This window comes from Vicia villosa, linkage group LG1, assembly GCF_029867415.1.
Source record: "Vicia villosa cultivar HV-30 ecotype Madison, WI linkage group LG1, Vvil1.0, whole genome shotgun sequence".
Taxonomy (NCBI): domain Eukaryota; kingdom Viridiplantae; phylum Streptophyta; class Magnoliopsida; order Fabales; family Fabaceae; genus Vicia; species Vicia villosa.
The window spans coordinates 119,798,268-119,823,605 of NC_081180.1; the positions used below are offsets into that span (position 1 = coordinate 119,798,268).

General features: G+C 35.7%; 3 protein-coding genes across 3 annotated transcripts; 2 read left to right on the forward strand and 1 right to left on the reverse strand.

Moving 5' to 3' along the window:
• Nucleotides 1-1,924: 1,924 nt before the first annotated feature.
• LOC131615667 (cytochrome P450 736A117-like) lies at nucleotides 1,925-3,107 on the reverse strand. The gene has a single exon (XM_058886817.1). The coding sequence runs from the start codon at nucleotides 3,045-3,047 to the stop codon at nucleotides 2,025-2,027; it is 1,023 nt and encodes a 340-aa protein (XP_058742800.1). The 5' UTR covers nucleotides 3,048-3,107; the 3' UTR covers nucleotides 1,925-2,024.
• A 3,619-nt stretch (nucleotides 3,108-6,726) lies between these two features.
• Nucleotides 6,727-8,979, forward strand: LOC131652738 (protein FAR1-RELATED SEQUENCE 3-like). The gene is made up of 2 exons (XM_058922690.1): nucleotides 6,727-7,996; nucleotides 8,312-8,979. Exons 1-2 carry the CDS (start codon nucleotides 6,727-6,729, stop codon nucleotides 8,977-8,979), a joined length of 1,938 nt encoding a protein of 645 aa, XP_058778673.1.
• A 6,788-nt stretch (nucleotides 8,980-15,767) lies between these two features.
• On the forward strand, nucleotides 15,768-17,750 carry LOC131652746 (probable histone H2AXa). Its single transcript, XM_058922701.1, has 2 exons — nucleotides 15,768-15,987; nucleotides 17,515-17,750. The coding sequence occupies exons 1-2, from the start codon at nucleotides 15,768-15,770 to the stop codon at nucleotides 17,748-17,750; spliced, it is 456 nt and encodes a 151-aa protein (XP_058778684.1).
• The last annotated feature ends 7,588 nt before the right edge of the window (nucleotides 17,751-25,338 follow it).

A 25,338-nucleotide genomic window follows, 5' to 3' on the forward strand; every position in this document is an offset into this window, starting at 1 on the left:
TTAGGGATCATCTTACTTTTAAGAGCAATAGTTCAGTTTTTGACTGACATTACCTTTTTCATAACAGTTAGGAAGAAATGGTTCAACGAGGATGTTCATGCTTAGTGGAACCTGTGGATGTTGTATGTATCGTTGGGAGGACCCCAAACTGGTGAGATGATTACTTCGTTAATAATTATAAGGTGGAGGAGTCTTATATTGAAGTAGGTCCATTTTTGGATGGTCGATTTCACATTTTGATATTAGCAAAAGGATATGGAACTTTTTAATAGATGCTACATCCCCTTCTACAAATGTGTCTTCACTCGATAGAGACCCAAGTCTCCCTTAACTAGGTTTGAGGAGGGAATGTTAAAGCGTATGAATATATCCCCTTCCTATCCACACCCGTTAACTTGGGCATTTATTTAAGTCTTCCAATACTAGTGTGAGTACCAGGGAAAAGAGCTACCCCTAGATATCTTTTTTATTTTATTCTATGTGTCACAATCTTCCATTGATCTCCACCACGAGCAAATGATGCTTTCATTTTGTCAAGCATCCAAGATGTTTAGTGTTTACATGGAGAATTGAAAGAACTTTAAAAATATCTTCCTTCTACTGACTTCTCAAACTTTAGAGGCCACACAGTATTCTGCAGGGTCTATGGTCTAAAAATACTGGGTCTGGAACCATTTTAGTTGGGAGTCGAACGACTATGCCTTCCCTTCAGAAAGTATGACCCTAATAAAGGTGTTAGTGAATGAAGATTTGGTTATCTTTTTGGATTATATGGGTTTCAAAGAAGGTAGAGATCCCAAAGATACGGGTCCTTATATGTAGGAGAGGCGACTTATCAACATCTGGGATATATTGGATGTGGTTGATGCCCATGAAAGGAACAAACTCTTTGGTAAAGAGGGGGAATTTTATTTTACACTTGCATTTGATATTCCTTGGACATCTACTAACCACTTTAATCTGTTGTTCGTTGTTTGTTAAAAGTTAACCTGAAACTACATTTTTCCTTTTATAAGGGGTTCGTGAGTTTAACCTACTAAAATCTAATAAGCATTATTGGATACTCTCAAGATTATGTCTTGGAGAGAGGATTATGTCACTTCATTTAGACCGAACCTCTATAATTCCTGGTATCATCTCTTTACCCTTATCTTTTTATTTTTCGCATATTTTCTTTTCGCTGCTATATTTAAATATTTTCACTAAAATGTTTGTGAACTCTGAAATTGAAAACAATAATGTTTTAAATTATCGTTTTTCAAACCCCACAATGCACCCCCCCTCTTGTGTATGGAGTCATATGTCCAACATGATTCACCAATGACTAGAACTTTGAATAAAATTTATTTTTTTGACTGGCGATGATTGAGATATTTCTCCTTTGGTTGGTTTCCATCACCAGGAATTATTTGTAGAGTCGTCATAATCGAAACCACTTTGATAGATGTCATAAATGCTTGAAAGATGTCACCAATATACTTAATACTTGTCATTATCATAATATAGCGTTGTCATCACAATGTTGTTTGTAAAGTATATGCACAACATATAGAATTACAAGTATTATAGTTTAAGTTCCATATATCATAACAATTTCGGCCCAACATATTCTAATAGTCATGGGATCAACACATATAATCATGTGGGACATGCGAGAGAACTTATTGAAAAAGGCGGCGAGTCAATCATATGCCCAACACATGCAAGCAAAACGGCAAACACTCTTCATTGATATAATACAGTTGAAGATTATGTTGAATGTTCAACTAGGTTACAGTTTCCTAGTGAGATTGATTTAGCTATAAAATGGTGTTGTGATTCTTTTCTTATCATTTGCGGTGTGGCTTGTTTGTGCGTATCTATTATGCATAAATTTGTCTGAGTAGTTCTTGAAACAATTGAACTTGATTATATAAAGGATAATTTTGTTGATATCGTTGGTCAAAGTGGCTTCTAACATTGAATTACAAATATTGAAACCTTATAAAAACACACAATTATTTAATACATAACATGACACATCTTTATGTATCCTTAGTCAATTTTTTCTCATATTTAGTTGCTACTGCAAGGAGAGGGTGTTTTCTATGACAAATAAGGCCAATAGTTTCAGACATGTCCAGATTCTCTGGTGATACTCCAGCAAGCAATTTCCAATCAAATTGGCAAACAAGGTTTGCTAGCACCAACTCATTCACAGCTATAGAAAACAACACTCCAGGACAACCTCTTCTTCCAGCTCCAAATGGTATAAGTTCAAAATCTAATCCCTTAAAATCTATTGAACTATTCATAAACCTTTCTGGTTTAAACTCTAGAGGTTGTTCCCAACTCGAAGGGTCTCTAGCAATAGCCCAAGCATTAACAATTACATGTGTGCCTGCTGCAATGTCATACCCATCTAATTTGATATCTTCCTTACATCTCCGAGGGACTAAGGGAATCGGTAAATGGAGGCGAAGTGTTTCTTTTATCACTGCCTTCAAGTAGGTCATGTTAACCAAATCTTGTTCAGATACATGATTTTTGTTGCCAACAACGGTTCTCACTTCATCTTGCAATTTATGCATAACAGTTTCGTCTCTTAACAACTCTGTCATCGCCCATTCTAGTACTGTGTATATCGTGTCAGCACCTCCAGCAAACATGTCCTTGATACTCCTTATTTTCCTCCAATACTCACTAGGTGCACAACTTACCATGTCTTTGGAACCGTACAAAAGGATATCAAAGATTTTCCTTTGTGGCCTATCTAAGAAGACCGAATCGTGAGTTTTCATTACTTTTCTTGCTGCATCAGAAGATGAAACTACAAGTACTGGAACCTTGCCAAAATAAAGAAGCATTAATGGGCCATATTTGTGAGATAAAGTTTGGAGTGTGCGGTGACGGGATAAGCCAAGTTGATGGAGATTACCAAGCAGTGGAAATCTTGGAGGTGAAGGTGGTGAGTTTTTTGTGGTGGCAGAAGAATTGTTGAAATGATACAAATATTTGTATATGAAAAAAAGAGAGAGTAAAAGTGGAAAGATAGTGAAGAAAAACATAGAGAATAGTGAATAGAAGTTTTCGTATGAAAGAGAATATTGTAGAAAATGGCGTAAAGCTTTGGTTTTCTTAAGTGATGTTTATTAATTCTTCTTCTGGTATTTATAATTATGATATTTGAATCGCATCATTGGATGGGAGTGTGACACATAACGAGTATTGTCATTTCTTTCTGATTAATAGGAGATATGTTTACCTTTCAGACACAAATTTCTTTCTTTTTCTTCACCCTAAGATTAGGAAACTATTCCAGTTACTAAATATTGGCATCATATATGGCTACAAGTCTATCTACCATTCAAATGCAAAAGTTGTAAGTATAAGAGTGCGCCTAAGAGGGGGGTGAATTAGGTGTTTCAAAGATTTATACGGTTTTTAGAAACTTGTACTTATTTTTTTGGGTTAAGTGTTTGAAGGCTTTTGATGGTTTGTATCTTTATCTTGGTAATGGTGATGAAAGCGATAAAGTGCGGAAAAGTAAAGAACGCAACGATATATACTGGTTCCCCTCACAATCCGAGAGTACTCCAGTCCCCTTTCAAACACGAAAGAGATTTCACTATAGTTAGAATTATTGTACAAGCCTATGCCTACTATCTAACCTATAGGGTGATCAAAGGTTCTTAACACCTTTAAGATCAATCAACACTAATGTGAATGAAGAACAATCCTCTTCAAACACACCACTTACTTCCAACAATCCTGGATAGTAAGGAGATAATTTTCTTTGAATTTTTACAAGAGATTTAGATGAAGTTTGTATAGCACTATCAATCTTGTATTGATCTTCTTCTTCAAATAAACAATTCTCAAAATGAATATAAGTGTTCACAATGTATGCATGAAACTTTAAATGAATTCTCAATGAAAATGTGTGTAGAAAGTTTCATATAAAAATTCTGGTTTGTGGACACTTGAAAATAATGAAATTTATGAGTATGAATTGTTAATGAAGAAGGTGAATAATGATTCTGAAATATGTAGTATTTATAATGTGTCAAACACCTCTTTGAATGGTTATTTTTCCATGAAACAATGCAATGATCAAGTGGTAAGAAAATGGATTCGTTTGAATAAGATCATGCAATGAAAAAACACACTGGTTCAGTAGGAACCGGTTCCTACCTGGGACAACCCGGTTCCTGCTGAACGTTACAGCAGAAATTTCAAATTTTGAACTAAGGAACCGGTTCCCACCTAGGGACAACCCGGTTCCTAGTAGTAAAACACAGAATGCTGAAAACTGAGAATGCTGGGAACCGGTTCCCCCATAGGGACAACCCGGTTCCTAAAACCTTTATTTTGAATTTTAACTTTGAAAAAGGTTTTAAATGAACTTTTGAAGGATGACACTTTGTAGTATGTTTATGATATGCATGGAAATATATTTGTGAACAATTATATGTCAAAGTGAGTATTGTTTATACCTTTGACATTTTAGCTCGATTCTTGAATCTTCATAATTTCTTCAAGACTTTGAAATGATGTATTTTTGCTTGATACTTGAAATTCTTTTTGCACATCCTTTATAAAAACTTGATGTCCATATTGTCTTCATCAAAACAAACTATGCTTGAGAGGCTTGTAATTACATTCTCCCCCTTTTTGATGATGACAACCAAGTCTTGAAAAAGTTTTGAAAAAGAGTTGTTTTGTGCTTTTGAAATTATGTAGAACAATGCAAGGCTCCCCCTATGTTAGAGACTCCCCCTAAATCCATGATTCCTTGATTTATGGTGATGAGTTTCATTTGATAATTTTAACAATGGCCTGCATTTTTCTTTGAAACAAAACAACAACAAAAACACATGCATATTCTTCTCCCCCTTTGTTATTATCAAAAAGGATGGGGAAAAAGAGAAAATTGATATAAAATCTTTGATGTATGAAAATGACGAACAAATTTTAAACATCACCTTCGTCTAAAATTCCAAGCTCTCGTCGAATTTTGTAAAACGATTCTTTTGGGAGAGGCTTGGTGAAGATATCCGCAAGTTGATTATGAGTATCTACAAAAGTGACTTCAACATCTCCTTTAAGCACATAAAATATATTTTACCAAATGTATTTCGGAGATTATGCTTAATTCTTAGAAGTGGCTATGCTCTTATTACATCCTAGTGGACTCTTGTAACTTTTATGTGTGGAATATTCTACCTCTCTTTTGTTTCGAGAAGTAGAAGTTTTTCGAGTTGTATTTTCGGTCGGGGTATCCCTTATACTCCTATTAATTTCATTCTTATTAAAATAAAAAATAAAAAAATAAATAAAGAGCACCTCCCTTAAGAGTGGCAAAATTAGCGGTGGCCCGCCGGGCTGAATTGTGATTTTAGGCCCGCCGCCTACCAAAGTCCGTTCCGCCGAAACCTACCGCCCGCCTAAGTTCGCCCCGCCAAAGTCCGCCGTCCGCTAAAGCCCGCCTCACCTATTCCCTAAACTCGTCTCGTCTTAAGTCCATTTTTTTTAAATTAACTCTAGTAATTCAAATTATTGACGATTTTATTTTTATACAATTACTTGTAAATATATGCAATTTTTTTTAGGTAAAATTTGCTTAAAAGATGCTTTATAAAAAATTGTTCTATAAAAAAAATAATTGAAAGGTACAAAATAGATTATTAATCTATTAAAAAAATGAAAGAAAAATAACTTTAAAAAATAGGCGGACAAGCCCGCCGTCCGTCAACCCGCCACCTTGGCGGGACAGACATGATTTTTATGCCCATTTTACTTGACGGGTATGCCATTCCCGCTCGCTTTTTAGAAATCTTAAGGCGGAACGGACGGTCCGTTTTGTCACGCCTAATCTCGCCTACTTATAGTAAGGAGATAAATTATAGAATTTGTTATACAAAATATCCTACTTCTAACAAATTCATAACCTCCTCTAACAAACACTAACTAACTATTTGTTCTATATCACTATACTCTCCCACAAATTTAAGGTGGACATAGACAAATGCATGATGCATTAACTGAGTATTGAACCTAGAACCAACACATGAAAAGACACATTAACTAACTAACCCACCAAGCCCACATTTGTATTTTAAGGTTCAAGAGTTATGGTTTTTTATGACAATTTCTTTATCCACCCATATGGGTGAGAACCCATGCTAAAAATTCCATAATATCTCTGACTTCGGAGATACATTTTTGAAGTTACCTTTTTTTCTATTTTCTGAGAATTGATGCATCTCCGAAAACACCTATTTTTGGGTGTTTTCGGAAATACATCTCCGAAAGCACTTATTTTTCAATTTAAACGTTGAATTTAAACTGTCAGGTATTTTTTCAGAGATACATCTCCGAAAACACCCTTCATATACCTTTTCCCTCCTTCACTATTTCATTCATTTTCCTCCAGACAAAAACTCAAACCCTATCCAAAACCTTAATCATTTTCAATCCAATTTTCGTCTCCAAATCAAATTTCAAGTGGTTGATCATTCCAAAGAGGGCATACAAAGCTACAATTTGAGGTAAATAATCTTCATTTCATCTCTTATTCCACTACATTGTTGCTGATTATTGGTGAGGAAAATTGCGTCAGTTCGAAAATGCACTTCCGAAATACACCACCTAACAATTTTCGGAAGCGCACTTTCGAAGTAAGCTCTGGTGCAGAATTTTAAAAAATTGTTTTAATAGCATTGATGTATTTTGCATATGTTAGGTATGGTCCATCCGGACAACATTGTCACTGATGAGTTAGTAGTTCCGGATGAGGTCAACATAGATGATAGGCCTAATGAGCCGGTTAACGATGTTAAAACCATTACCGTTGTGGTGGATGTTCGACCACAATTTACAAATGATATGACTTTTGCTTGTCGTGAACATTTGCTAGATTGGGTCCGAAATAAAGCTAGTAAACTTGGATTTGGCATTGTGATATTAAGGTTTGACAATGGAAGTAGTAGAAGGAAAGCTTTTGTTGTGTTGAATTGCGAGAGGGGTGGGAAGTATGTACGAACAAACCGGGTGTTAAAACACAATGACACAGGATCGAGAAAGTGTGCGTGTTCGTTAAAGTTGCGAGTATCTCGTAGGATTGATAGATTGTGGCGTTTTAGCGACATATGTGGAGTTCATAATCATGCATTGGAAACTAATCTACACGGGAATTCAAGTACGTGTTGGTTGTCTCGCAAAGAGAAGGATGTTAATTCGGAATTATCGAAAATCAAAGTTGCGCCGAGAAACATATTTATGGATTTGAAGCAAAAAAAACCAGATAGTGTTTCAAATATCAAGCAAGTATACAATAAACGGTACAATCTTAAAGTCATGAAAATGGGCCCGAGGTCGGAAATGCAACACCTTTTGAAACTTTTGGGTGATAACCAATACGTTTCAAGCTTTAGAACTTGTGAGGATAAAGTTACGGTGCGTAACATATTTTGGACTAATCCCGAAAGTATCAAGTTGTTCAGCACATTTCTAACCGTTCTTATAATTGATTCGATGTACAAGACCAACAAGTATAGGCTTCCGCTTCTAGAAATTATTGGTGTGACCTCCACGGACAAGACATATTCGGTTGGATTTTCTTTTTTGGAATGTGAGAAAGAAGATAACTTTACATGGGCTTTGGAAATATGTAAGAATTTGTTGGTTGATCAAAAGAATGTGCCTAGTATCATCGTTACCGACCGAGATAATGCTCTGATGAATACAGCCGGTACCGTCTTCCTGACATCAACCGCATTACTTTGTCGGTATCACATAACATGCAATGTGAGAACTAAGCTCAAACTCGCGGTTGGCACAAAAGAAAGAAAGGATGACAACAGAAACATCATCAAAGTCGGTGTTATGGTGGACAAGATAATGGCCGCATGGAGGGAGATTTTAGATGCACGTTCCAAAGAATTGTATACCGAGAAAGTGATACAATTTCGGACATTGTGTGTTTCTTTGAACACTTTTTTTCATTACGTCGAAAGTACTATCCTTGAAAAATTAAAAGAAAAGTTTGTTTGTGCTTGGACGGACCGATTTAGATATCTTGGTTGCACTATAACTAACCGAGTTGAATCCGCACATGCGGTGTTGAAGAAATGGTTGGGTGATAGCAAGGGGTATTTGTGTAGGGGATGTGACACCGTGAACCAAATGCTCCAAAATCAACATAATGAAATTCAAACAACGTTTGGTCGGAGCAAGACGTTTGCGGAAAACCAGTTTAAGAGAAAAAATCTTTACTCGCAATTGATTTACAACATATCTCGGGCGAGATTTAATTTTATTTTTCATGAAGCGAAGCGGGCGGAGACAACGGGTCCAGATAGTTTAAAATGTGGGTGCACAATTAGAAAAACCTACGGGCTTCCATGTGCTTGTATACTTTCTAAAGAGATGAAGTTGAATTCCCCGATACACATGAATGAAGTAAACGATCATTGGAAAAAGCTCAGTTTTGATGAGTTCCAACCGACAAAAGAGAGCGATTCAAAAATTACCATCTCCGATGAGTTGGAAGAGATAATGGATAAGATTTATAAAGCGGATGACACCATGAAATTGCACATAAAAGAACAATTTCGAAAAATTGCGTTTCCGGAAACCACCGATTTGAAACCTCCATATCAACCACTTAAAACCAAAGGTGCGCCTAAAACACCGAAAAGTAGCCAAGATGACACATCAACTAAACGAGATCCTTCTTACTGTGAACATGTTGATGCATTGATTCTGGATTCACCCACACCAAAGTCCAAGTGTAGTGGTAACAAAAGAGCACGTATTTCGAAGCCGCCTCGCACACCTCCGATTAAAAAACCTCTGATGATCTACATTGATGAGATGCCGCTATTTATGCATAAATATATTGATAATATAGTTCATGTGGGTAGCGATGGCAATTATGGATATCGGGCCGTTGCCGGTTTGCTCGGAAAAGGAGAAGATAATCACACTCTTATATGACGGGCACTTATTTTGGAGTTGACTTCGCATAGGGACATCTACGGCCGAGTTTATTAGAAACAAGAAAACTTTGATAAAATTCATGATTCCCATGTTCCATCACTAACCGGTCATGCACCGGTTTCAAAGTGTATGTCATTCCCCGATATGGGCCATCTTATAGCAAGTGTGTGTGTGTGTGTGTCGATTTGACGAGATTTGGATTTTCTGAGACATTTTTTCTGCTTCATAGTCTCTCATCTTTGGACTTGTCCGGCCGCATCATTTTCATCGGGTATATAAGATCGCGCTACTTTGTGCAAGCTTTTTTGAAACCCGGGTGTCCTATTTCGGCTACTTCTTGACAGTGGACGACACATCATACAAAAGAGGCTGACGCTTGGTTGGATCCTTTTTTTAAAGAATGGCAGAGTACAAAAAAATGATGAAGCAAGAGCGGTAGGAAAATAGAGAGAGGACGAAGAACTTACCGGTTTTAGATTTAAGCGCCAACAGATCGTTCGTGGCATTTTAGATTAGACCGGATCTTTTTTGTTTGTAATGAACGGATGTGTGTCATTTTTTGTATGTATTGTCATCTAGAATATAAAATCAAACCGATTCAATACATATATAATATACCTATATTTTATGTTGTCAATGTTTATGTCATTCTCATTTGCTTGTTGTCATTTGGTCCAATTTGTGGAAGTTTGACAAAACAGACTGCACACAACAAAATGCTTTTTTTATGTTTTGTCTCTACTTAATTCGTAAGTGCACTTCGGAAAATGTAATGCTTCAGGATTTATTTCGGAAATCCATTTCCGTAACATCCACTGATTGCGAGATAAGGTTTTTTTTGGTCATTATTGCTCCAACAAGTCTATAAATAATGTACCTATACGTTTTCATCAACATCAAGCCACAAACAACAATGACACAAACCTACCCCCACCTTGCTTTTGTATACTTCAGTAGTGGTTACCCAATGCCGTTCCAATTTAGGTTCTCGCGCGACACCCCATTCGCGGAATTGATATCGTCGCTTAACTCTCTCTTGCAATACCCGGAAAATCGGAAGGTTGCCAAGCTTGAGTACCGCTCGCCTTCACTTTACGACGAGGGAGACTTCCAGTTCACCCAATTTGAAGTCAAGGACGACGAAGATTTAGCGGTTATGTGGACAACTTTCAATCGATTTTCTTCGAAGGGTCTGATCGAGTTGGATGCGAAACTTCAAAGATCGGAAGTCGACATTATCAAAATGTTAACCCATCCTCAACTACTCGTGTTTAACAATATGTAACTTTAATTTCATGTTGATCTATCCTTGTAATGGAAATTCTGATGTTCCTACTTCTTCTGCTGGTCCTTCTACTTCTGTTCTGATGGAAACTCTGAAGGAACTCCAAGTTCAGTGTTGAGTCGCCTGGGCAAGCAAGATGAGACAATTGAGGAATTCACAACTTGGATGCAAAGACAGGAAGAATCCTCCAAGAAGCAAGCTGAAGACACTGCTGAGATTAAGAACCTTAAGGCAGCTTTAGCCACTAAGCTTAACCAGTCGTAGTCCATGTCTTGTGTCTTAGTTGTTTTTCTTTGTTTTTGCATCTATTTTGTTACATCTTCTTTATACTCTCTCTTATGATTAATCAATGAAATATATTTCTTTCTTCACTCTGTATGTCTTTCATCTGAATCTTCTATACTTTTTGATGATATGACAAAAAGGGGGAGAAGCGTGCTAATTGAATTGATTTATAATATCAGTTGCTGGGCTTAAGTCTCAACATTCCTAACTATTATATTGCAAGTTTTCTATCTCTGATGGTTTTTGCAGGAATGTGATACTCTGAACCAGTGTTTTAAAAACCGGACCGGTCGTCGAACCGGTGAGGGTACTGGGTCACTGGTTTATCGGTCGAACCACTGGGTTACTGGTCGAACCGCACGACCAAACCGGATTAAACCGGATAACTCGGTTGAATAGACTTGTCAATATATAGGTATAAAACCGGTCGAACCGGATGATTCAGTCTCTAAAAAAATATAACTAGCTTTTAAATTTTTTAAAAATATCATATCATAAATTCACAATTTCATAACTTAAATTCAAATTTTAAACAAAGGTATCACACATAACAAAATAGTAAAAAATTACAAAGTCTAATTGCAAACAAAGTCTAATTACAACATAATCTAATTGAATAGTTTATAACAAAATAACTCCAATGTGTACCAAATTTAATTCAAAATAGGATCCTCCTAAAAAGAAAATCAAATAAAATTCAATATGTTTATGCTATTTAACAAAATTTATTAGCAAAGATAACAAATAGACAATAAAGTTTTTAATTTGTCACTAACGAAAAAAACTATGTGAGAATGCTATTTAAGTAATACATACTAAATATATTAAAAAAAAAGTTAAAAAAAAAAGTTTAAAAGAAATATTAAAAAAAAAGTTTAAAAAAAATTTAAAAAAAAAGTTTAAAAAAAAGTTTAAAAAAAAAACAAAAAAAAAAGTAATTAAACCGCCGGTTTTCCGGTTTTTCCGGTTTTCCCGGTTTTCACCGGTTCCCACCGGTTTGATGGCATACCCGATCTGACTATTGAACCAGACCGGTTACCAGGCCGGTTCCCGGTTCAACCGGTCCGACCGGTTCGGTTTTTAAAACACTGCTCTGAACAAGCTCAAAAAGGGGAGAAGCATATCTGAAGAAAATTTCGTAAAGAGTTGAAGCAATCAAGCTTAATGTTGTGATAGCTCTAATACAAGAAGTTTCAAGATCAAAAAGAAGCTATGCTCTTGTACAAGAAATTTCAAGCTCTGATACAAGATGTGCTCTAATTGCTCTGATTCAAGCAAGCCTTCTTAAAGATCTGATAAAGCCAAGTGCTCTCAAAGAAAAATTCAAAGCTCTGAAGCTGTCCAATGGAAGCTCTGAAGTGGAGCTCTGAATTTTCTGAAGTTTAAAGTTCAAAGTGAAAGTCTCAACTGAAATGGAAAATACTCAGGGAAGTCTTTTATTTATAAAATCTTCTAGTAATAATTTTAAGGGGAGATTGTTAATCTCAGGGGGAGACATATTCACACACGCTGATTAATATGTTTTATGCTATATCTGTGTATTGTCTTTTTCATCTGATATTCTGGATACAAATTCATATCAATTCTGTATGTTTTTGTCATCATCAAAAAGGGGGAGATTGTTAAAACAATAAATGTTCTGATCAATATTCTTAGTTTTGATGATAACATTATATATGAACTTTGTATAAGAGAATGTGGTACTCTAATTATTCACGTTTTCCATTTCAAGAAAAGTATAAAAGAGTATGCACAAAATCAGCGTTCAGAAGCTCTGACCCAGAAGATATGGATGGCTTCATCAGAACATGGTCTGGCAGACGTCAGAAGATGGTCTTGCAGAATTAGAACATGATCTAGAAAGCATCAGAAGATGGCAGTCAGAAGCAAAGCTCTGAAGATCTGATGGTATCACGCTCCAAAGCACTTCTAAAGTCTGAAGACAGAAGTTGCATCTGCACCAAAGCTGAAGACTCTGATATTCAAATGTTTATTCTACATATTCTGAGTCCAGAAGTAAGTACAAGTTGAAAAGGCTATAACGTCAAATCTTTGACTGACAAAAGGAACGTTAGAAGCTATAAAAGGCAAAGTCAGTAAAAGCAGCTGAAGCATGGCTCGAGGTAGTTGACAAAAGAGTGCAACATTAAATGCAACAGTGTACTATTCACGCAAAGCATTAAATGCTCCCAACGGTCACAATTCCTCAACGCCTATATATAGAAGTTCTGATTCAGAAGCAGCAACAACACTTGAACGAAAAAGAACCAAAACGCTGTCAAACTGAAATCTCACCAAAGCAAAGAAGAACTTCATCTTCAACCTCACAACTTTGTAATATTTTAGTGAGTGTTAGAACTTAAACTTAAGAGAAAAATCACTTTGTCATTATAGCTTATTAAGAAGTATTTGAATATCTTGTAATATTTGTTTTACATTGATTGTAAAAAGATTTCCTAGAGTGATCAAGTTGTGGTCAGAATACTCTAGAAGACTTAGAGGGTACCTAAGTGGAGAACCATTGTAATCAGTTTGATTAGTGGATTAAATCCTCAGTTGAGGTAAATCACCTTGTCAGGGGTGGACTGGAGTAGTTTAGTTAACATTTAACAACGAACCAGGATAAAAATAATTGTGTTATTTATTTTTATCTACCATTTTGAGAAAGAATCCTTATTCAATTCCCCCCTTTCTAAATGTTTTTCACTCCTTCATCTATTGTTTGAAGAAAGGTGAATTTAAGCTTTCCTTTTAGACCCTGAAATTAGGGTTTTATCTTGCTAATTGTTTGTTTAAGTACAAGGCTCCTCACTCAGAGTGATAAGGTTATTTGGAGAGTTGCTCCCGTCTATGTTGTTATGGTAGCCGATGATTCATCGAAATTCGTAAATAACTCTCAATAGAATTCCTCTGTTCTTCAAAGAACTTTTTCTTCTTCTTCTTCTTCTTCTTCTTCTTCTTCGTTGATAACAACACAATGTTTACTTTGTCTTGTTACATAGTTCTGATGCTCGGGTACAAAATGGGGGAAGAAGATGAAAAACCCTAATCAAAATCTAGAAAAAAATTAATGATGGATTTTTCTGTCGCTAAAATCATTCAAAAAATTGTTTAAGTCGTGCAACTTTCCATGTTATTGTCACATGGTCTTATGGATTGATTTTGAATTATCGAATGGACGGAAAGGACTAACGTGGTATAGTTTGCATATTTAAGGGATCAAAAAAAGTCTTTTTAAAGGTTAAGAGATCAAATTAGACCTGAGTCAAAGATGAAAGATGAAAAATAATATTTAGCCTATAAATTCCAATCGAGCTGGATGCGACTATTTTGAGATCGGTCGATGATATTATAAAGATGTTGCAACGTCAACCTGGATATTGAAATGTAATGTTTGATCTATGTTAAATTCCCTTATGTATTGCTGATTTATAATATCAATGATAATTTTATTTTGTCAACATGCTGCTTTTGTTTATATTTTTCTACTTCTACTTCAGTACGCTTCATAAATAGATCTTTGTAAATTATATGAAGATACATTTCAGAAATAAAACTTGGCACAAATTTAAGAATGTCTATGGTGCATTAAGAAATTCCCGTTTGAATTTTACAAATAACTAGAATGGCCCAAACCCAATGGCCATACATTAGTACCAAACAAGTAAGGAAATTATTTAAGGTATCTTAAGATTTACTACCATACCATTGTGAAAGAGTAAAAATATCTTTAAAATTCGAAAATACATCTTTAAAAGAACCCCATACACACAACTCATTTATTTTTGAGTCACGTCTCAATTCTATAAATAAATTTATTTCGAAAATACATTTTCAAAGAGTCTCTAAAAATAAATTTTCAGAACCTATTGAACGAGAAAATATATATATATATATATATATATATATATATATATATATATATATATATATATATATATATATATATATATATATATATATTAGTCATGTCTTTCAATGAATTGTTTTTTAATTGTGTTGGAATTACAGAGATGGCAACAAATGATTTAACAGGTCATGCAGACCGACGTGCCATGAGGTTTAGACCATCTCCAATGGTGCAACCCATTTTTGAGTTTTTTATGGGTCCCACCAGTCATATCATCTCAAAATAATTTATTTAATTTTTATTTTATTGGTGTAACTCTAATGGGTTCCACAACTTTACCTCATAAATTAATTTGATTGGGTACCACAAATTTTTACTAGTTGCTTTGCAATGCAACTCTACTATGATATGGCAAATTATTTCAATATTTAATTATTATATTGATTTCCAGCTGAAGAACTCAAACAAAAATACCACCATTGGAGTACTCTTTGATAGAGAGTTAATATAGTTTATTTAGTATTTTTATATTAGTTGTTATTTTGTAATAATTCTAGAATGTTCTTAGGATCTTTAAATGTTGAATTGGGCTTTAATTAGTATGGGCCTTTAGTTTATTATCCATTAGTATTATTATATATATGTAATGTTTTGACACTTGAAAATCAATCAAAGAAATGAAAAAGTCTTTATTTTATTAGTTTATTTTACTTTCTCTTTTATTTCTCTTAGACTTTCTCGAGTTTTGTTAGGGTTCCAATATAGCTTCCCAACATTGGTGCTCTCATTCTTGCACTCAAACTCTCCCATGGAATATTCCAACTTCACACCCACATTTCATCAATGGAACATTCCTCCAATCTATCCTTATTATCCCACTGTTTCAACCACACCACCTATATCATCTAACCCATATCCACCACCCATATATTCATATCCTCCATATTACTACTCCTTCTCAAATCCTCCATTTTCAACTTTCACTCCACACAAACCACAACACATAGATTCTGCTCCACCTCAACCTCAAAATTTCTTCACACAACCAGAAACACTTCACCAACTAGAAAATTTAAAACAATATATATAAAGGAAACTCATGAAATCTCAAATAGATCTAGAGAGGAGTTGAAAGAACAACTCCAAAATCTTTCTGATTCATTCAAAAAGTCACATAATTTTTTAAAAGAAAAATATGCTTTGAAGAAATACTCAAGAAGACTCAAAGAAACGAAAGCAGAATCAAATGTTGAAGAAATTGGTTTCTTAGAAAAATCTGTCAAAAATAGAACAACATCGCAATTCTCAAAATCACCATCTCTTATCCATTATTCACTGCAAATTCAAGCAATGGAAAAAATTACAATGGCTACAGATACACCTGCAACAACCAAAAAAGATGGAAGAGGAAAACCAAAAACCAAATCCATTTCAAGATCAACCAAAGCTGGTCTCCAGTTCCCCGTTGGCCGTTTTGCTCGCTTCCTCAAAGCAGGTCGTTACACTCAACATGTCGGTTCTGGTTCACCGGTTTACCTCTCCGCCATTCTAGAATACCTCTGCGCTGAGACTTTGGAACTTACGGGTAACGCTACGAGGGATAAAAAAACTTATCAGATCCGAAACGACCATACAAAAAATCACTGGATCATCAACTATTGCCGGCGAAATCAAGTGTGTGAAGCGGCCACCGACGAAACCACCGGATTTTACAATGAACACGTTTGAAAGCTTCGATTTTGTATTCATGCTTTCGAATCCAAAACAACATCACACTTTCATTTTTGATCCCGGTGGTAAGAAATCCCTTTTTTTTATCAGCGTCCATTTAAATTAGCACAGCAGAGTCACCTCTGCAAGTTTCATGGAAAGAGGAATGTTAGGTCAAAGCAAACTTGAGTTTTGTGGTTTGGGCTTTTCAAACGGGTCATTTAGCCCAATAGAAAAGAAAGAAAAAAAAAGTAGAATGAATTCCAAAAAAAAAAAAATTCTCATACATAATTTGAAGTTGACGTCCTTTCCACATATTGTCCTGCCAAAATGCTATCCAACTACATTTCCACACCCCACTACAAACCGGTCCCACCAGCCAAATAATACTCCCCAACCACACTCATATGTCATTCAGAACTATGATTAAATTCATTAACCATCATATAATTTCATTCACAGGGTTTATTACGTAGACTTTGAAAGATTGATCATTTTTTTAAAACTTTGGAAATTATATTTTTGGCTCTATTTTTAGAACCTTGAGGACAAGGTTCATGTGAACCCCGCAGCAATGATAGAGAGTTAATATAGTTTATTTAGTATTTTTATATTAATTGTTATTTTGTAATAATTCTAGAATGTTCTTAGGATCTTTAAATGTTGAATTGGGCTTTAATTAGTATGGGCCTTTAGTTTATTATCCATTAGTATTATTATATATATGTAATGTTTTGACACTTGAAAATCAATCAAAGAAATGAAAAAGTCTTTATTTTATTAGTTTATTTTACTTTCTCTTTTATTTCTCTTAGCCTTTCTCTAGTTTTGTTAGGGTTCCAATATAGCTTCCTAATGTTAGGTTACACTAAGCTACCAAGATCTAAATTGCATAAGAAAATTAAGCATAAGAAATAACTTTTCAGATTTTCATTAAGACAACCAACAAGAGGAAGCTTACAATATATAGTTAGGGTTTAGCCTAAGGATTGGGCCATAGGCCAGCATAAGACATAATAAAAGACTTAATGATAAGACTAAAATACTACAAGGCACCTCCTAAATTAATAATAGAAGTCTTTGAGTAGAATTGATGGCTTTTTGTTTCTAATGGGTCTGTTCCTAACAATACTCAATGGGTCCAAAAGAACCTTGTCCTCAAGGTTCATAGTGAGTTGATCCGTAAAACATTTTGGAAGTGGGCCGCATGGATCCGATAGTGGGCTGGATGGAATTGAGGAAAGGGAGGCAGAATCATTAGGGTTTGTAGCCGTTGGAAGTTGTTTGGATGGTGGTTTTTCTTGGGGACGCGTGGAGCCTAGGGATAAGGGGCAAGTGGGGTTTTGTGAAGAAGTGTGGGTTACAGCTGTAGATTTGGTGTGTTGGGTTGGACACAAAATAGATTCAATTGCAGCTTCACGTGATACTTTGGCGTGTTGGGATGGAGGAAAAGTATTAAAAGCATGGGGCCGCTGGACACGTGTCGTGTGTGGAAGCGTGGTAGGTGCGGCTACAGCTGTACTAGTGTTGGAACTCACAACTTCCAAACTTGCTTTAGCACGTGAAGATGCAGAGTGGTTGGGAAAATCAAACGTATCTCTTAAAGCCTCATTAGTTATATCTGTAAACTTAGATTGAGTATTTTTCTTTGCACCGAAAAAGTTCCAAACCCATCTCTTCACTCGCTTTTTGTTTCTCTAAACGCATAGCCTATTCTTTCAAACATGGAGGTTTTGGACTCAGAGCAAATTCGTTTGCCTCTTCTTGAAAACGCAGATCCGCATCAAAAGGCAATGGTTGGAACTCTTGATTTCCATCCTCACTAAAATAGGGTCTAAGCAGAGAAACATGCACAACGGGGTGGATTCTTGAAGACGAAGGGAGATCTAACATGTAAGCTACTTCACCAACCTTTTTTATGATTTTGTATGGCCCATAAAAACGCTTTGCAAGTTTTTGTGAACTCCTTCGACTAACCGTTTGCTGTCTGTAGGGATGCAACCGTAACAACACCAAGTCGCCTGAGTGAAAGGTGAAATCTCTCTGTTTCATGTTGGCTTGTTTCTCCATTTGGACTTGACTTTTCTTTATGCTAGCTTTTAACTATGTCAAGATGGTGTTGCGTTCTTGCAGAGAATCCCTCAAGGAGATGTCGGCCACTTCTTCACACAAGTAATCCGAAATGTTTGGCGGTTCCCGACCATACAAGGCTTTGAATGGCGTCATCTGGATAGCTGAGTGAAAGGACGTGTTGAACCAGTACTCAGCAAGGTGGAGAAACTTATACCATTTACGTGGTTGATCACTTGTAAAGCACCGAAGGTAAGTCCCTACTGATCTATTCACTACTTCTGTTTGACCATCGGTCTCGGGGTGATATGTTGTGCTGTATTTCAGGGTGGTTCCTTGAATTTTGAAGAACTCTCCCCAAAAGTTGCTGAGGAATAAAGGGTCACGGTCAGAGATGATGGATTTTGGGGTTCCATGAAGGCGTGCTACTTCTACCGAGAAACGCGTCGCAAGATCTTTTGCCGTAAACTTGGTGGGGAAAGCAAGGATGTGAGAAAACTTCGTGAGACGATCACAGATGACCCAGATAACTGTGTGGCCAAAAGACTTGGGTAAGTGAGTTATAAAATCCATTGTTAGTTCTTCCCAAACTTGCTTAGGTGTTGGAAGTGGTTGTAGCAACCCCATTTTTTTCTGCGTTTGATATTTGTTATGCTGACAAATTGTGCAATACTTGACGAGGTGTTTCACTGCCATTGAGATGCCTGGCCACGAGAAAGCTGCGGAGATGCGAGCCAGGGTTGCCTTAACTCCAGAATGCCCCGCTGTAGGTGTGGTATGGTACTCCTTGAGAATGTTAGGTCGCAGCTGAGCTATGTCAGGTATGAAAAGTTTATCTTTGTAGTATAATAACCCATTGGAAAACTTGTAAAGTCTGTGAACTTCTTTGTCATCTGTTAACTCTGATACTAATGCTTGACCTACTCTGTCAGTCTTGTAGAACTCCCGGAGTGTGTTGATGAAGTTAGGGATTGGGGAAGACAGACTCAGTGTGGACCTCCGATTTTTTTTAATACCGGGCCATACCTCTGATCTGTAGAGATACGTGAACTGACTCTTTTTTGTCGCTTAATGCTTTCGCATTTTTGAAAAATTCACAGAGTCGCCACCGACCTTTTATTTTATCCAATTAAGGAAAGGTTTATAAAAGACACAGAAAAAAAGACCTTTAAGAAATTCTGGGTAAGGGGGTAGGTTATACAAAGGGAAGGTGTTAGCACCCTTTGTATCCATGGTTATCCATGGGCTCTTAAGTTTGCTTATCTCACTTGTTTTTCGATTACTTTTCAATTGCTCTGAAATTGCTCATATGTGGTTTCAAATACTTTTGTAAATTGAATTTTGTAATGATCCGTGTGTGGATGTATACAAAATGCTTGTTTATCTTTCGAAAGATGTTTTGGAAAGAACGTTAACTTTGTAATAACCCGTGTTTGGATGTATACAAAGTATTGTCTTTTTTGAAAGTTTTGAAAAAATCAACAGTGTATGAGAATTTTGTTTGTTTTGATTTGAGCAAGCAAACTAGGAGGTCTACCCTGAGTTGTAAGGTCTTTATCCTATTTCCTTTAAAAATCTATCCTTTCACCGGATATAAAAGCAAGGTTCGATTTTGTACTCGAAACAGTAGAATTTGACTTTGATTTTGAAAGAATGAGAAGGGATTACCTTAAGAGGTGCAAGTGTGATTGTGATTGGATTCAGATATTTATCTTTGAAGTTAGTGATCTAACGGTTCAATTTTATCTTTGACATACACGCAGTTTATATGTGCTGGAAATTAAAATGCGGAAATGTAAAGTGCGGAAAGTAAATCTACGCTATTACATCGATTGTGCAGGAAACGTAAACTAGCCTATTTACATGAATTTGACATCCTATACATTTATCTAGGAATTTAAATTGCAAGAAAAATAAAAGGCATGTTTTTGGATTTTTTTTATGATTGATTTTAATTATAATTAATGCATGATTAATTAAATTAAAATGAAGAAAAAAGATGAAAATAGATTTAAACCTAGAAATTAAGTTCAAACTATATACAAAATATTTGTTAATTAATTTTAAAACAAAACTAATTTTTTTGAATTTTTGAAATTGATTTGAAATTGATTTAAGTTAATTAAAACATAATTATGTAAATAATTATACAAATAATTAAAACTCAAAGATAAAATTATTCAAAATATGTACAAAATTAGTTTATAATATATAAACAATATTTTATATAAAGAACAATTTTTTTTGGGATTTTTTGATTGGTTAGAATAATTAAAAAGCAAATATATAAATATATACTAATTAATTATGCAAAATATTGAAATTTTGAAGAAAAATAAAATATTTTTATTTCAGAAAATAGTATATTATTTTAGAAGTCTAAAAATATTTTTTGTGTATTTTTTGGATTTTTAAAACTATTTTTAATTAATTTAACAAAGAAATTAAATAAAATAGAAAATAAAATAGAAATAAAAGGATACTGATCCTGTGTGGAAATTTATGAGGGAGTATGATGTGCACGCGTGATCTGGAGCGTTGGATGAGTCATAAATGAGATCAGATGGTCCAGATGGTGAGGGAACATCACTTATGACACGCCTGCAAAACACTGAAACCAAGGGTTATATTCAAAAAAACGCGCGCGTCAGAACCAATAGGGGGGTGACACGTCTTCGTCTTCAACCTTCAGACAAGACTTTTAATAGCGCTTTCTTACCAAAAGCGCTGTAATTGGTTACTTACTAAACCTGCAAAATAGCGAATAGGGGTAAACAAGCACATAAATTTGGCGCGATGGTACCATTCAACTCGTTTTGTCCATACGAATCTAATGGTGCTATTTAGAACCTCTAATTTTGCCTAATTTGGAAAGCCCTAATTTTGAAGCTATGAACCCTAAAATGGTAGTTTCGTTTATACGTGTCCAAACTTCAATTAAGTTTCCAGAAATGATCTACACCTCAAACCAAACTCAATAGTATGTCTACATCTTGTTGAACATGTGTGAATAACCAGATACGAATTGATTTTATTTTGAACAAATTTTGACCTGTGTAGCTCGATTCAGTGAGCTTCAAGGCTTGTAATTGATTGGGATAGTTTCAGTGATGTTCAAGGAACGTGTTTGAGTGTTTAGTTTGAATGGAAAGTGACTTAAATTTGGAATTCGAATTTCAAAATTCTTTGAATATTTTGAGAGATTACAAGTGTGTTACAAACAAGAGTTTTGCTCTCTATTTCTGTCTCTCTTGTTACTGAAGTGCTATAGCCTATTTATAAGCATTAGAGTGCTTAGAAACTAAGCCAAAAGCATTGATGAGTTTTTTTGGAATCTTGACTTTTTCAACATTGGTAGCTTTGTCTTTAAGCCACCATGGCTTGATTTTCTTCTTCTCCTCTGCTGTACTTTGCTTTGGGACAGAGTTGAATGAGTCTTGCTTGGAATACAAGCTATTCTTTATCCATTTCATTTTCTTTTTTATTTTAATCTTAAAATAAGATAAAAATATGCCAAAAATAGATAAAAAATGATGTGGGCTTAGTCTTGGTCGTGGGAGGCCCATATCATCATGGAAATGATGTTTGAATGCTGAAAACTTGGCGCCATTTGGAAAAAATGCCATTTTGAACAATGTTGATTTCATGTATTTTCCCAAAATTTAGCCAACTTCAACAAGGTGTAAATCCTTCAATTTTTGTCATATGAAGGAGATCTTGCACTTTTTAGAAACCTCAAAGAGTCCTCTAACCAATGTCTTTGGTCTCATGTCAAAATGATTTTTGAAGCTCCTTGTGTGTCCTTTTGAAAAAAGTGTCTTTTTGTTGACTTTGAAAATGACCTGTAATGTCTTTGATCATATTTTTCAAATGGTGAATCCAATGACCATGGGATCAATGGCATTTGAAAGATAATTGAATTTCCTTCAAAACAAGCTTTGGTTTGAATTTTTTGGATGAAGGATGAGAGAGTTATGATCAGTCAAAGTTGAGTTGACTTTTCAGGCAAAAACCCTAATTTTGAATCTTAGGGTTTTGTTGGTTTTTGATCTTTCCTTGATGAATTATGATCATCCAATGATCAAATGATGAATCCTTTGACAAAATATGGACTTTGACAAAAAATTTCATTTTTGACTGTCTGTTGACTTTTTTGGTCAAACGGGTCGTCTGTTGACTGTTTGAGCTGCCGACGGTGCGTCTGAGTGAATTGAAGTTTGAAAATTTGTATGATGGTACTTTGAGATATATGGATGTGTATGAAATCCATTTGAGCTCTCAAAACTTGTTGCTCCTGTAAAAACAAGAAAAACCCTGATTAGGGACTGTTTGTGTAGGAGACAGTTAAGCGTACCTGATTTTTGCGCAGTGTTGAGTCTCTGCTAATCGCGTGATATTCAGAAGACTTCTAGAACAAAAATCTTGGAATTTTGATTTGTGAAAGATTGATTTGATTGATGGTACAAAACACTGAGAATTGTACTGCCAGCAGTTTGGCTGTCAACTGACTGTTCAGGTATTGACGTAGCAGTTAGAGTGAAAAATCAACAGTCAAAGTTAATTTTCTTTTTTGTTGTTTTTTGTTTTATGTTTTATGTGAAAAATGAAAGTTTATTTACATGACTTGTTAGAAAAACACAGACATAATAAATAACTAATGTTTACTGTTACCAGTACAGTCTGAGTTTCCTGATTTTGCGCCTGCAAAAAGATTTAACTCTGTACCAATTATGTCAGTACTATTTATCTGTAAATAAATAAATAGCATGTGTGAAGTAATAAACAGTATTTGGCGTTTGCGTAAGAATAAATTCAACTGCAAGCCAAATTACTGTATAAGAAAAATTCTAAAAACTAAGTATTTCATATGTCAGGATATTTGTTGAAATAAAAATCCATGATTATATGAGACCCTTAATTTTCAGATTGGAGTTTTCTTGAAAAATATGTGGGCAAATTTTGGGGTATAACAGTTGCCCCTATTCAATCTTCTTAAACCTGAAGAGATTGCCTGAAATCTGAAGGTAGAAGATGATTGAATATTTAGATGCCCTGAAAATTTGCACTTACCTTGATCAGAAGAGATGTTGGAAGTTGCATTTGAATGTCGTCTGCGAAATGTTGTTGGCAGATTGAAACATTACCTGAGATGGGCTTTCAGATGCCACCTGGTAAATGGGTTGAGGGTTTGTTCATCAGAATGAATCCATTGATTATATCTTGATGAAGGATTTGAAAGTCTTTGTGTTGACTGTTTCGGAACCGTCCAAGGTTACCGCTTTAAGTCTTGGAAGATAATCGTTACGGAACTTGTCCAAAGTTTTTTAGATTTTGGAAGTTGATCATTGTGGAACCGTCTGAGGTATCGCTTTAGATCTGCAACGTTAGATCGTTTTGGAACCGTCTGAGGTATCGCTTTAGATCCGCAATGTTAGATCGTTTTGGAACCGTCTGAGGTATCGCTTTAGATCCGTGATGCTAGATCGTTTTGGAACCGTCTGAGGTATCGCTTTAGATCTGTGATGCTAGATCGTTTTGGAACCGTCTGATGTATCGACTTAGATCTGCAATGCTAGATCGTTCTGGAACCGTCTGAGGTATCGCTTTAGATCTGTGATGTCTGTTTTTGAGTTGGTAAGTGATCAGAATGAATCTTCGGCTTGATTATATCTGAGAGAACCGTTCATGGAATTCAGGTGAACACGGCATGTGATTGAGAACATCTCTGTTGAAAATATCTGCCTACCTGAAAAATCAAGTTAGTGATATGCAATGTTTATGATGCATGTAAATGTGAGATATTCCCGGAGAAATATGCATGTTATGCTGTGTATGAATATGCGCATGATGCATGATGTATGATGTATGAATATGATGTATGAATGTATGAATGTATGAATGTATGAATGTATGAATGTATGAATGTGAATGTGAATGTGAATGTGAATGTGATGCGTGTCAAGCTTCTAGTTGGAAAAATAAATTCCCACTAGTCAGCTGGACATGAATGTATTGTGATCGTTGATGATCTTTTGTCTTGCTTGAGTACCCTCGTCTGGGGAAATTCTTTGAGAACCCGGGTATCCCGTTGAAGGATCTTTGACTACTGCTTGGGGAACCAAAGGTAACTGGAAGCTCTGATGCCCTTTCAAATGGGAATGAGGAAGATGCATAATCCTCCGATGCACTATCTGACCAAGTCCGGGTGCGGGGATCACATCTTCTGAAGATAGTAATCTGGAACAACCCTGCTGGGGGATAAGACTTCTTTTGAAGAGAAAATCTTTTTGAGGAATTTGCTGAGAAATGTGTTTCTCTTGGTGATTTCCTTCTGATGGAATGATGTCCAGATGATTGGGACATTTCCTGAATGCCATTCCTGTTTTTCCTGGTAAACATCAATCATATTCAAATGCATATGTTCATTCAAAATTATCATTGGGACGCTTACGTATTTAAAACAGAAAAAGTGAAAATAGTGATTTTTGAAAGAGCTGCATTGAAAAGAGCCATGATAGGCGGGTTAGCACAGGGAGACAACAATCCTAGAAGTAGGAAACTGTCAGAAAGTTTTGAAAATATTTATGAAGATAAATAGCTATGTGAAAATGATCCAGTCAAGTTTCAACTCTGCTATTGCCAATCTGTCTTAGAGCATCTCATCCCTCACTTGTTGGAAGAAAGTGATTGGACTGATCGGTGTCTTTGAGGTGTTGAATCTTGATGGTGAGTAGGCAGCTGAACGGAACACAGTTGTATGTTTCATTCCCTAACTTTTGCCTAGGCCGCCCTTTCAGGTTTTCAGCCTACCGGGATTTTTTGTTTAGTCTCTAATTTTTGCCTGGACCGCCCTTTCGGGTTTTCAATCCACCGAGACGCTCATTTTTGCCTAAGTTGCCCTTTCAGGTTTTCAACTTAGCGAGCTGTTTTTTTTATTTTTTTCCTTTTAAGAGAAGTATTTTTTGACTATGTCAGCATTCACAGGGTGTGGGAAATCCTCGCCATCCATGGTGGTAAGCAACATGGCGCCGCCGGAGAATATTTTCTTGATTATGAATGGTCCCTCGTAGGTGGGAGTCCATTTGCCTCTGGGATCACCTTGTGGTAAGATGATGCGTTTGACAACCAAGCCACCAGTTTGGTATGCTTGACTTTT

What these genes read in the sequence shown, in the direction of transcription:
- LOC131615667 (XM_058886817.1), bottom strand. Translation starts at nt 3,047, where the DNA reads ATGTTTTTCTTCACTATCTTTCCACTTTTACTCTCTCTTTTTTTCATA.
- LOC131652738 (XM_058922690.1), top strand. Translation starts at nt 6,727, where the DNA reads ATGGTCCATCCGGACAACATTGTCACTGATGAGTTAGTAGTTCCGGAT. An exon ending in TTTTTTTCATTACGTCGAAA is followed by an intron (nt 7,997 to 8,311) that starts GTACTATCCTTG and finishes TTTTTCATGAAG; the next exon opens with CGAAGCGGGCGGAGACAACG.
- LOC131652746 (XM_058922701.1), top strand. Translation starts at nt 15,768, where the DNA reads ATGGCTACAGATACACCTGCAACAACCAAAAAAGATGGAAGAGGAAAA. An exon ending in TGAGACTTTGGAACTTACGG is followed by an intron (nt 15,988 to 17,514) that starts GTAACGCTACGA and finishes GACACAAAATAG; the next exon opens with ATTCAATTGCAGCTTCACGT.